Here is a 13,262-nt window from a genome sequence, read left to right as displayed (position 1 = left end):
TGTAACCAACGGTGAGGAGTCCTGGTAGTGTAGTGGTTACGTGTTGGGCTGCTATGGGCAAGGTCAGCAGTTTAAAACCACCAGAGGGAGAAAGATGAGGCTTTCTATTTCTACTCCTGTAAAGAGCTACAGTCTCAGAAACCCACAGGGGCAGTTCAACCCTGTCCTATGGGGTTGCTGAGTTGGAATCCACACGATGGCAGCGAGTTATTTGGATCCATCAATGGCATGAGGAGGAGGAAACCAATGGGCTCTGTAAACTTTCACCCAAATCCCAGGCAATGAATATAATAGTCCACATCTTTTACACCTCTTATAACAAATGCTCACACTATTTTTTCCATCAATATATACATGTCAGTTGTCTCCGGTCAAATTGGGGGCAAATGCGAAGTGTGCCACCAGAGGTGAGGTAATTCTTTCCGAGGCACCTTGAGTCATCTGACTGATGGCATTTTGACATTTCTATTTACAAAGATACTGAAGACAGAAAGCTAACTCGGCAGTCCTCTACAGGGTAGGAGGTTTCAAGAAGCAGCTGTTGTAGACTTGGAAAACATCTGCTTTTTGTCAAGTCCATCGACCCCTGGTGCTTACTCCTCACTAGGTAATCTCACATTGCTCAATGGGGGAGGAACACAATGTTGCTGGCCGAGGGGAGAAACTCTACAAGAAACCCACTTCCAATCTAACAAAGAAGCAAAGCCTCCATTAGCAAGTCACTTTTCTCATTAGCTTTGTTTGGCACGTTTTCTTATTTCAAATACTGGTTAATAACCCACCTGCGGAGCAATGTTAGAACAAAACCCACAGTAATAACAGCAGGACAGCAATACTATACCATCATCGATAGTTCCAACTTTGGTGTCTCTTTTCTTAATCTTCTTTTTTGCTGCTTTTTGAAAAGGTGCAAATTCTACTATAGCAGGATATTCTTGACCTGTTTTGAAAAGGCAACAACAACATGAAAGTGGTGACGAAGGAGTCAGCCGACTGCTCTCTAGACCTCCTTTGAGGGCAGTCACCTGAAGAGGATCTTCTCATGAGCACAACCAACACTGGACCAGCTGTAGTCAGAGTGCTTTCCAAGGCACCCCAAGTGCAAACCGATAATTGGGAAATTGATGAGATTCGGGAAGTAGATTAGTGGTTGCCTAGAGCTTGGGAGTGGGGTGAAGGTGAGAATGAAGAGTGACACCTCATGGCTAGGGGCTTCTTTAGGGGGAGGGTGATGAACATGTTCTAAAATTAGGTTGTAGCAATTGCTGTGCATGTGTATGTAGATACTAAAAGCCAGTGAACTGTATTATCCTTTGAAAGGGCAAATTTTAGGTATGTTAATGCTATCTTGATAGACTGTTAGTATGTATAGCCATCAGCTCTCTGCCACAGAAAAATGTCGCACAGCACTTAAAATCCTAGGTTTGGACCAATGGCATATATACATAAGCCTGGAATCAGATGGTTGATGGCTAGACAGTACCCCAAAACAATCATGGAAAAAAACACGATTTTGCAAATCCTAATAAAAATTGAAGGAGCCCTAATAGTGCCATGAGATAAGCTTTGGACTGCTACTTGCAAGGTTAGAGGTTCAAACCCACCAGCTGCTTTAAGGGAGGAAGATGAGGCTGTGCTTCCGTCAAGATTTGGAGTTTCAGAAATCCTAGGGAGCAGTTCTACTCTGTCCTACAAGGTTGCTATGAGCTCGAGTTGACTTGGTGGCAGTAAGTTTAACGAATGCTGAAGCAGAATACCTTAATAACTATGATAGATTCATAAAGGAATTCATAAATCAGGTCAAAGTTGGAAAAAGTGTGAACAACCGTAATTGGGCCAGACCATGGAGAACACTTAACACTAGGCAAAGGAGTTTGGACATAAAAAAAAATTAAAGTTATCTTAAAAATCACTATTTTAAGATGAGGTTCTCTGCTGCTGTAAAGGTTGACAGCTGCAGAAACCTAAAGGGGCACTTCTGTTCTGTCCTATAGTGTCACTGTGAGTCGGAATCAATTCTGTGGCAGTGAACTGATTGTATCATAGCAATATAGTAGACTGCGGTCACACAAAACATGGAAAATCCTCTAAGTCTAGAGGTAGTGGTTGCCCCAACATTAGATGGCATGGACATCAACTGTGACGTGTTAGTGAGTCTAGATCAGGGGCCCTCAAACTTTTTAAACAGGAGGCCAGTTCACGGCCCCTCAGACCCATTGGAGGGCCGGACAATAGTTTAAAAAAATTGTGAACAAATTCCTATGCACACTGCACACTTCTATTTTTGAAGTAAAAAATCAAACGGGGCAAAAACACCCCGCGGGATGGATAAATGTCCTTGGCAGGCTGCATGTGGCCCGCGGGCCGTAGTTCGAGGACGCCTGGTCTAGATGAACACATTAAAACATAATAAAATAAGTCATCACTGGAAATGAGGCGGCTAGAAAAAAGATGAAAACTTAAGCGAAGCAATATGGAACTCATTGCTAACTGCTGCTGGAAGAGCAAAGTTGGAGTGGAAGAGCAGGTTGGTTTGCAGGGAGGACTCTGGGCAGGGGGCAACAAAAAACCCTAAAGAAAATGGCACACTGTTTGCTCGGCTTGACTGTACAGTGCAAAGTGGCAAATGGCAGCATGGACAGTCTGACTAAATCTGGTACCCAATCTAATCAAACTCACTGCCACTGAATTGATTCCGACTCAGTGACACTATAGGGCAGAACAGGCGTGCCCCTTTAGGTTTCTGCACCTGTCAATCTTTACAGCAGCAGAGGACCTCATCTTTCACCCTCAGACGGTTTGGTGTGTTTGAACCTCTGACTTTGAGATTACCAGCCCAACATGCCAATCCGCTAAGCCATCTAACCCAAACTCACTGCCATGGAGTCAATTCCAATTCATAGCAATCCTACAGGGCAGAGTAGAACTGCCTCTGTGGACTTCCTAGGCTGTAAATCTTTATGGGAGCAGACAGCCTCATCTTTCGGCTGTGGAATGGCTGGTGGGTTCAAACTGCTTACCTCCTGGGTAGCACCCTAATGTGACACCAGGGGTCCCAAGTTTTGTGGATAATAATTTGAAGAGTTACAGCAGAAATTGTTCTTCCCTGTAGACTGCGCCCTTGTGGATACAATGGGGGAAGATCACCAGGTTTGATAATCTAATTACATACAACTGAGTGAAAATGTGTCCCAATATCCCACTGGGGACTAGTGTCTTAAAGGATGGAAGCCCACATGAGAAGAAAGAAGGCAAAACTTGCCACCCAAGTTTGGAGGGCCATTTTTTTTACGTTATCACTGCTGAAACCAGTAAATAATCAAAACAACATTACCATCTGGATCCAGGGCCCCAAAACAAGAGTCACACAGGAAAACAGTGGCAACTGCATCCAGTTGTTTAAACCACAGACAGTTCAGGTAAATAAATCCTACAGGGCTCTGACATGGGACCTCTGAGTGTTCTCACATGTGTAAAAACCCTTTATCACCCAAAATTTTCAAAAAGCTATAAAGAAGAGACACGTGCATCCCAGTCTCACCCCACCCTTCAATAACAAAGAACCTACCCTGGAGTTTGGTTCCAAGGACTCACCTTTATTGTCCAGGAATACATAACCATCAAAGCGATCCCTGAACAAAAGGATGTCCTCTTGATTTTTAAAGTTGATGTATGCTCTGGAATACATATGAGGATACAGACTACAGAGAGGAGAGCAATTATGTAAATATGATTGCAGGGAGTCTGGCTGAATCACAATAACACACATTAAATAGGCAGCCTCAAATCCCAAATGGAATGAATTAGTCGCTGCAAAGCATAGAAGGCATCCTTTTCATGGAGTCCCCCTCCCCCCAACACACACACTGCCCCCTCCCCCCCTTTACCTAGTGTCATTAGAAAAGAACTCAAAATAATCATGCTCGGGCATAGGTTGAAGATGTTCCATAAGCTGCTCCTTGGTCAAAGTGGGAGGTAATCTCCGAATAACCACCTTAAGAAATGAATAAGGACAATCAAGCAATTGCAGAGCAATTTCCCCTGCGTACCTGAGAGAAGCCTGCTGGGTTTTGAACGAAGTGCTTGGCTTATTAAAGCGCAAACCAAAACCAAAACCAGTAACAATCTCCTTCGCAAGCTTAAAGGGCAGAATCAAGCAAACCTAATGAAGGCGTTACATTTGAAAGGAACCAACCCCAAACTCTTTACACGCGAGGCAGTCAGCTTTCTGAACCCACAGCCCCAGCAGTTTAGGAGGCTTCCACGCCTTTTTGTTTCTAATCACCCATTTGTCACCAGATCTATTGTTAAGAACCCAGGAAACAAACTCTGGTCGTCAGGGAGTGTCACCAACTCTCGATACCGTATTTCGTCCCCTCGCCGCGCGTTCTACACATCTTAAACCCAAATCCTTCCTCGCTCAGTTTCAAGAATTCAAAACTCTTATAAAGACGTGAGATTACCTCAAAAATTCCGATTACTCCCCACACAGCAGGCTCCCGACGTCCGCGCCTCCCCCACCCATCCCCCAACCGCGCGACCACTGGTCTTCCTCAGGCGCGTTCCCTCAACGGCCCCCACCAATACTATCGCCAAGTACCGCCCCCTTCTCGTCTTCATAAGCTCCCCAATAAGCCTTTTAATTCTGCGTTCTCGCCACAGTTGCCCCATCCCCGACAATCACCCTCCGAGCTTGGACCCCGAAAGCCTTCCCCAATCCAGGGAGCCCCCCTTTTCCCCTCACTCCCACCCCGAGCGAGGCTTGGCCGGGAGGGGCTTCGCGGCTTTCGGGCGCTCGGCTGAGGCGGGGGTTGCGGTTTTCATTCAGCCCAGGGCTGAGGGAGCCACTGGGCGGGAAGGGGAGCCGAGGATTCCCACCCATCCCCTCCGAGCGGCAGACCTGTCCCACCCTCTCGAGAATCACCGACCCGCCAGCACCTTGCTCAGCGCCTCTTTCTTCTCCTTGTTGCGGTCCTGCTTGTCGTCTCCCTTGCCGCCTTCGCCCGAAGCCGCGCCGCCGCTGCTCGTGGCCCCCGAGGGCGTCAGCAGGGTAACTCGCTTCTCCTTGGGCCTGTGCTCCTTCTCCTCCTTCATGGTCTTGGCTGGCTTTCTCGCCGCCGCCGCCGCCGCCGCCGCTGGGCCGCAGAGCCGCTACGAAGCCCGCCCAGCTCCCTCAGAGCTCCGCCCCCAACAATCGATCCTAGTTACCAGCCCGGCCACGCGTTCCATTGGGCCGCGCCAGGATCTCGCGACACTTCAGAAGGCTCAGCCTCCTCCCCCCCCCGCCCCCCGTAGATTTTAACACCTGATCTTTACTTCCCGCGAATTGAATGCCCGCCCCCGTCCGCCCCCAATCCCTCCACGGCCCCCACTCCCGCGGCGTTCCTTCCTCCGTACCTCATTATTTACCTGCCATCTTGAAATAGGCAGATTCTTTCTGGACTACAAATCCCGGCTTACAACGCTTCTGGCCAAAGGCTGGGATTACTCAAGAGTCCCTATTTGTAAATAAACGGAATCTTCTCCTCAGGAAAGTTGAGTGTTTTTCAGAGCAAGTTATTGGTTCTGCAGGCTGTGGTTCGTTTTCCAGCCCCCTCGGATAAGCTCAACCTTCACCAAAGTTACCTCATTAGGAATATGATTTCTATCGGGCTGCTAACTATAAGATCAGCAGTTCGAGAACCACCAGCCACTCCGCTGAAGCAAGACAAGGCATTTTACTCCCTTAAAGAGTTTCAATCTTGGGAACCCACAAAGGCAGTCCTGCCCTGCCCTATACGGTCGCTAGGGGTCGGAATGGACTCCATGGCAGTGAGATGGTTGTTTTGAAAATACACTTGCAGACGCTTTACTTTTTTTTCTTATATTGGTTAGGATTCATAGTTAATTTACATATTTAATAAACACTCCCAAGATATTGATATTTAAATGATGCAATATAATTAAGCAAAGGAGCACTGGTGGTGAAGTTAAAATCTGCTAATCGCCAAGTCAGCAGTTTGAACCCACCAACAGCTCCTCAGGAGCAAAATGAGGCTTTCTGCCCCCATGAGGATTTACAGCCTCGGGAAGCCACAGGGCAGCTGGACCCTGTCCTATAGGGTCGCTTTGAGTCGTAATGGTCTTGATAGCAGTGGGTTGTTTTGTTGTTCATATGACTCAGTGGGAGAAAATTGTGGCAGTCGGCTTCCATAAAGATTTACAGGCTTGGAAACTAAAGGGGACAGTTTTATTCTGTCCTACAGGGAAACCTATATGGGGCGATTCTACTCTGTCCTATAGGGTCGCTATGAATCGGAATTGACTCGATGGCAGTGAGTTTGTTTTTTTTTGGTTTATATGGAATCCATTCTATCAGGGTGTGTTGTGGGCTAATATGACTAAACTGTATGGGATTTATTTTCATCATCTTGGGGTTAGGGAAATGATAAGAGGGCAATTCTATCCCAACCTGTAGGGTCCCGCCATGAGTTGGCATTGACTCAATGACAGTGAGTTTTTTGTTTTATTTTGTTCAGTGGCTTAGTAGATTAGACCTACTAACTACAAGGCTCAAACAAAAAACTGATTACTATGAGTGGATGTCAATTCATAGTGCCCCTATAAGACAGGGTAGAATTGCCTCTGTGAATTTCTGAGGAGACTGTCCTCCTCTTGGGAGTAGAAAGCCTCAGTTTTCTCACTCCTCAGTGCGGCTTGTGGTTTTGGACTGCTGACCTTGTGATTAGCAACCCAACATGTAACCCACTAGACCACCAGAGCTCCTTAACTGCAAGGCTAGTACTTCAAGACTGCCAGCCATTCTGTGGGGAGACGCATGAGACTCTCTATTCCTGGGAAGAGTTACACACTCAAAAATGCACAAGGGCAATTCTACCCTGCCCCATCAGCTTGCTGTGAGTCAGCATCATCGCAATGGCAGTAAGTTTGGTTTTTGGTTTTATCGTAGTGTTGATGCCCTGCAGGAAGGAAAGGGTGAAAAAAGCAAACCCCAACATGATTTGATTAAGAATTACCCTCCTCTCCACTTAAAAAAAAAAGTCGAATTTTATATTATTCGTAAAAACCCAACCTGAGAAGAAAGGACGGATTCAAAAGAAACCCCAAAGCACCTCGCTATTTCAATGTAATAATCCTGGGTCCACCTTCCAAGGTGGGCAATATCAAGTTGGGGGCTCCATCCTAGAAAAGCAGAAGAAAGACTTCTCTACTCACGTGTTACTCTGGCCTTCATTGAGCAGGCTGCTTTCAATACATCTGTGATTGTTATGAGGTGTCATTGAGTCCACTCCAACTCATAGCAACCCCTGTTGCACAATGGAACGAAACACTGCCTGGGCCTAGACTAGCCTCGCCATTTTCCTTATGTTTGAACCCTTCAATGCCACCACTGTAGCAATCCATCTTGTCAAAAGTCTTCCTCTTTTTCACTGCCCCTTTTCGATGACTTCATTTCACAAATGAAACTCCTTGTGGGCAGCATGTGGGACCGACTGCCTGGTATGCAACTCCGCCTGGTAGTGTTCACTGCTGATGGGTTGCTTCCCGCTCATCACAATGCTGTCTGCTCTGGCGCCATCCTTACATTTGTTAGGTTTGAGCCCACCGAGGCAGCCAGCACATCAATTCATCTCCTTGAGGGCCGCCCTCTACTTCACCAAGCATGATATCCTTTTCCCAGGACTGGTCTCTCCTGATAACATGTCCAATGTACACAGGACGAAATTCCATGTACTTCCTTGCTGGCTGTACTTCTTCCAAGGCAGATCTGTTTGTTCTTTTGGCAGTTCATGGCACTTTCAATCTTCTTTTCCAGCACCACCATTCACATGCATCCATGATTCTTCCATCTTCCTTATTCAATAGTACAACTTTCACATGCATACTCGGTGATGCATACTGCGGTGGCTTGGTCAGGCACACCTTAGTTCTCAAAGTGACCTCCTTGAGCATTTTAATGAGGTCTTGTGCAGCATATTTACCCAATGCAATGCATCCTTTGATCTCTTAACTCCTGCTTCTGTAACTACTGATTGTGGATCCAACGAAGACAAAAACCTGACCACTCAAATCTCTTCTCCATTTATCATAATGTTATCTGTTAATCTGGTTGTGAGGATTTTTGTTTTTGTTTTTATATTGAGTTCCAATCCATATTGAAAGCTACAATCCTTGATCTTCATCTGTAAGGACTTCAAGTCTTCCTTACTTTCAGCAAGCAGAATTGTGTCCTCTGCATATCACAGGTTCTTAATGAGCCTTCCTCCAATCCTGATGCCATGTTCCTCTATGTCATATAATCCAGTTTCCCTGTTAATTTGTTCAATATACAGACATGATAACTAGTAATATAACATTCAGCTTCAAGATAAATGTAATTTTCACTTAAATCTTCTTTAAAACAATTCTTGATCTGAAATTACCCTAATCCTAAACAATTAAGAAAGGAGTCATATAATTAGAAAGAAAGAAATTATTTCACATAAGTGACTGCTGATTCTACTGCTACCTGTGAAGACAAGGGTAATATTTTCTACCTTATCCACATTAAATATGTGTTTGAGAACTTCAGACTCATCTGTGAAAAGGAGACTTACTATTTGAAATACTTTCCCAACCGTCAAGGACTACAACAGAAGATGCTAACCAGCTGTTTTCCGCGTCTCTTGATGGCATGGTAAAGTAGAGGGGCAATGAAAAAGAGGAAGGCCCTTGACAAGATAGATTGGCACAGTGGCTGTAACAAAGGGCTTAAACATGAGAACAATTGTGAGAAGTTCCCTGGCTGCTGTGGAGGCAATAACTTTGGGGGTCTGGAACCCGGTAATGGGGCAGGCTGGAGACTGAGAGCAACTTCATCAGCTTCTCAGCTGTCACCAACCAAATCGACAGAAATGCGAAACGTACTCTTTAATATAGAGAGAAGCAGGCAGTTCCTAGAATTGAGAAGATTGAATGTAAAACCTGCTGGGAAAATTTACCCTGGCACTGTCTCTGTGATGAATAAGAACCTCTCAACCCCTTATAGTTGTGCCATGCATTTAAGTAAGTGGCACTGCAAAAAGTCCCTCCCCGGTTCTTGTTGACGGACAGCCTTAGGAGCCTTTGAGCAAGTCCTATGAAATTAAATTTCTAACTTTTAAAGATCGAGATCCAAGAGAAGTGAATGAGGCTTATTGGCACTTTGGTGATGTGATGGGGCGAACATTCAAAGAGGAGTCTGTGGGCAATTTGGTCAGAGCTCCAGAGAGGCCTGTAATTGCTGGAGCCTTCTGCTAGGATGTTGGATCAGAGGCCTGAAAAAGAGGTTCCTTCCTTCACAAAAGATGCTCAAACTTCCATGTACAAAGATTTTCCCTTTGAAATGTTGAAAGTGAATGTAAAAGTAGCTTTAGAAAGATGTTGGCACAATGAGTGCAAAATAGATTGCAAAAAAAGAGAAAGCATCTCCGAACCCCAAGAGAAGAGTCAAGTTACACCGATTTGGTGACTTCATAGCTGTTAGAAAGGGCCCTCTTATTCCAAGAACAAGTCATTGTTTCCAGAATGAAGTGTAAGCATTTCACAATCTCCAAGCCGCACAGCCAAGTCCTGTACTGAGATTCCACAGTCTCTCCTTACCTACTCACTTAAGAGCACATTTTACAATGGGATAAGACCTCCGAAATTGGTAACTGAAATTCAGACCAAACCTACAGAGGAAAGTGCGTCTACATAGAAACTCCCTGCAGTTTCAATATGTATAGGAAATCAAAAGAAAAGGTTTTTTTAATATAGAAAAAAGAACACTTCTGAGGATAGCGCAGGACCAAGCAGTGTTTCATTTTGTTGTCCACAGGGCTGCACCTTACAGCCACCACATTGGCGACATAAGAGCCATGGGGGCAGAGTGCATTACTAACCTGCTAACCATAACGTCAGCAATTTGGGAGAAAGATTTGGTTTTAATTTTGTTTTGATGATATTAATCAGGAGATAATAAAAAATATGAGTCCAGAATATAATTTCATGGGAAATAAAGGTGAATTTCTCAATTTAAAAAGTTTTTAATGTAAAATAGGATCCTTGGAGGGGTCACATTAATTCTGAGTGAAAAATATCACACTTATAACTTTGTAAGTAAATCTAATAAGCTTAAAAATACCCTAGAATCATATAACTTTCACAGATATTAAAGTCAAACAAAAAGTATAGATAAGGGGCCTATTAAAAATAAAGCACTTGTATTGCATCAAAGGAGTAAAATGAGAGCCCACAGATTGGGAAAAGATATTTAGCAATGACATGACGGACAATGGACTGATTACTGAAATAGACTGTCTAGTATAAGCCTACAACAAGGAAAAAACCCTAATAACCCTCTGAGAAGGTAGGCAAAGGACCTGAACAGACAATTTACAGAGAATGACACTCAAATGGCCAATAGACATACTTCAGTTCACTAGGCATCTGGGAAATGCCAGTCAAAACAATGATGAGATGGCATCTAACACCCACAACTATAGCCAAATTAAAAAAAAATAGAGAACAGCAAATGCTGGAGAAGGTGTGGAGAGATTGGAACCCTTCGACACTGCTGGTGGACTTGTAAATACGAACAACCACATTGAAAAGCAAGTGCATGTCTGTTGGTAGAAAAGGTGGGGAGGACCAACTTCCTAGAGGGAAAAAATGACTAACAATGCTTTCAAGAGCCCTAAGGTGGGAGTATGCCTGCTACTATGCTCCTAATAAGCCACATTGTTCCGAGGCTCTGTATACCCACTGGGGATCCAGGCCATGCGCCATAGAACAGTGGAACATTGAACCCTGGATCTTCAAGATACATAACACACTCCACAGATTATACCAGAGGAATGGGATGTGGAAACCCCAACTGGGTGTACTAGGCTCTACCTCAAACACACCTGTCACCTGAGGACTTAAGACTGAAACTACATGGCATGTGAAGAAGCAGAAGATAGCTATACCAAGGGTATTGAACTGCCAGTAGGCAAACTAACATTTACTTACTACTTCAATACCCTACTTACTATATTAAGATATGTATTATTCTGGCAGACCTGTGTCTGACATTGCCAGTGAATATTATCACAAGTTTTGCTTGATGTATGTGCAAATAGCGCCCAGTCATGTAAGGATTTATTCGGGGAAAGTCGATAATCCATGTATTGTGAATTGTAGTGAAACTACATTACTTCCATCTCTCTTTCTCCATAGTGTTTTAAAACTAGTACCATGGATTAATCAATGACACTATAAAAGAAGGTCTTTGTACTCCAGGGAGATGATCTATAATATTCTCTACCACAAATTAACAAGGATGTCTCAAATGTGAATCAGAGGCAGAGAAAAACAAACAAACAACAAAGATTCAGGAATGGATTTGAGGCTCACATTTAATCCTAGTTCCAATCTAAGGACAATTAGTTCTTACAATATGGCCCTGCTCAATATCTGCCCTCATGAAAGGAACACATAAGATATGGGTGCTATAGCAAAGTGTGCTGAAGGAAATAGATGGTGCCTGGCTATCAGAATAGCATCTGGAGTTGTAAAGGCTTGCTTTCAAACAAGCAGCCATCTAAGTGTGATATCAACTAAGCCTACATGGAAGAAGCATACCAACATCCATAATCCAAAGATTGCAAATGACATCATCAAAATACAAAGGAGCTAACATGGCGATATTCTGGTGTACACAAGGTTATGATGACAGTGGAAACCCAAGATACATTTGCAGGATCTACACAGAGAATAATCCTTTGGCGATTTCCCTTTAACCGTAATTAAAGAATGGGAATGATCTGCTTATCAGACAGAGAGTATTGGTGAGATGATTGCAGTAGAATAAAAATATAATTTGGACTGAACGTTTAAAACCTTGTCATTTTATCTACCTTTTGATAAACTTTATGCTTGATCTGGTTTTTAATATTTTCTGGGGTTTTTTTCTTCAAATTGTGGTTTATCTCTGTCGTATTTTGTCATGGTTGGTAGACTGTGGTAGTTACATAATCTGGTGTCAATTTGGGACATGAGAGGATTAAGAGTGAATGGGGTGGAGTCTACTCTGTCAATCGGTTCATAGCAAATGAGGCTTCTGTGTGGCCATGGTTTCCCCTAAGGATTCTGGGAAATCTGATTTTTCCTCCTTGGAGGTGGGAGATAATTCTCTCACTCTACTCACTTCCTTGGAGACGCTTTACTGACAAGACACATGGCCCTACACATGGATCTGCCCTGATGCAACCAAACCTTTGGAGCCGGAGAAGCCACGTAGAGACGCCTACCAGCACTGAGATGCTTACAACCCCACTGGATCCAGAAGACTTCCACTCACAGGCCTATGATCTTCCTGCATTCGACATCATTGCATGAGTCTCATGTTTCATGAGTCTGAAGAGGACTTTAGATTGGTAACAGACATATGGGCTAATATCGGACTTATGGACTTGATCTGGACTGGGCTGGGATGTTTTCTCAGTGTTTAATTCCTCTTATATATAAACCTTTTTCTTACACATATGCATTTTTATGAATTTGTTTCTTTAGTCTACCTGGACTAACCCAGACTTCTTGACTCTATTATGTATTATTCTATGTTTTTCAGTATATGAAACCCAGGATAGCTGAATCTATAAAGACAATAACTAGAATTATGGGTTTTTTTTGGGGGGGTAAGATGGGGTAAGTTGAACTGATATCAAGGGTTTCAAGAAGGAAGAAAATGTTTTGAAACTGTGGTAGCTATTGTGCAACACTGCTTGATATTATTGAATTATGAAATGACATGATATCCGGAGTAGGTCCTAGTAAAATGGTTTGGGGGGAAAAAAGAAATGTTCTAAAACTGTGGAGATGATTGTACTACAACTCTTCTTGATCTGAATGAACTATTAAATTGTATGATATATAAATTATATGCCAATAAAACATTTGGGAAAAATAAGTATAGGTGAATCCTCTTTCTCTAATGTGAACTTAGAGAGTTCTTATGCATTGAGACCAAAACCAAACCAAGTCTATTGCCATCAAGTTAATTCTGTCTCATTGGGTTTCCAAGGCTATAAATCTTTATGAGTGCAGTCAGCTTCATCTTGACCTTTAATAAAGGAGGTCATCACAGGTACAGGGTTGGCTTGAAACTAACTTTAGGAATTCCATTCCTGCTTTTCTTGAGTTTGAGTTTCAAAATATATTGATCCTTCAATTATATGATAGAGAGGAGGGCAGCCATTGATCCGTTCAATCTTGGTTAG

The 13,262-nt window shown here is 43.6% G+C and overlaps 1 protein-coding gene and 1 pseudogene across 3 annotated transcripts in view; one reads left to right on the top strand and one right to left on the bottom strand.

The window, feature by feature from the left end:
- UPF3B (UPF3B regulator of nonsense mediated mRNA decay) overlaps positions 1–5,190 on the bottom strand; it is a 20,854-nt gene extending 15,664 nt beyond the window's left edge. Inside the window, exons 1-4 of one of the 3 annotated variants that reach the window (XM_075538730.1) lie at positions 4,939–5,190; positions 3,888–3,994; positions 3,595–3,701; positions 842–940 (exon numbers count right to left, since the gene is read on the bottom strand). In XM_075538730.1, coding sequence (XP_075394845.1) covers positions 842–940; positions 3,595–3,701; positions 3,888–3,994; positions 4,939–5,094 — 469 coding nt within the window. In that variant the 5' untranslated portion in view covers positions 5,095–5,190. Of the gene's footprint in view, positions 1–841; positions 941–3,594; positions 3,702–3,887; positions 3,995–4,928 lie in introns of all 3 variants that reach the window. The other 2 variants (XM_075538729.1, XM_075538731.1) reach the window with 2 other exon arrangements.
- LOC142433703 (large ribosomal subunit protein mL39-like) lies at positions 5,093–13,262 on the top strand (annotated as a pseudogene).

The sequence above is a fragment of the Tenrec ecaudatus genome, chromosome X (assembly GCF_050624435.1).
Source record: "Tenrec ecaudatus isolate mTenEca1 chromosome X, mTenEca1.hap1, whole genome shotgun sequence".
Lineage (NCBI taxonomy): Eukaryota > Metazoa > Chordata > Mammalia > Afrosoricida > Tenrecidae > Tenrec > Tenrec ecaudatus.
This window is presented reverse-complemented; position numbering and strand designations above follow the sequence as displayed.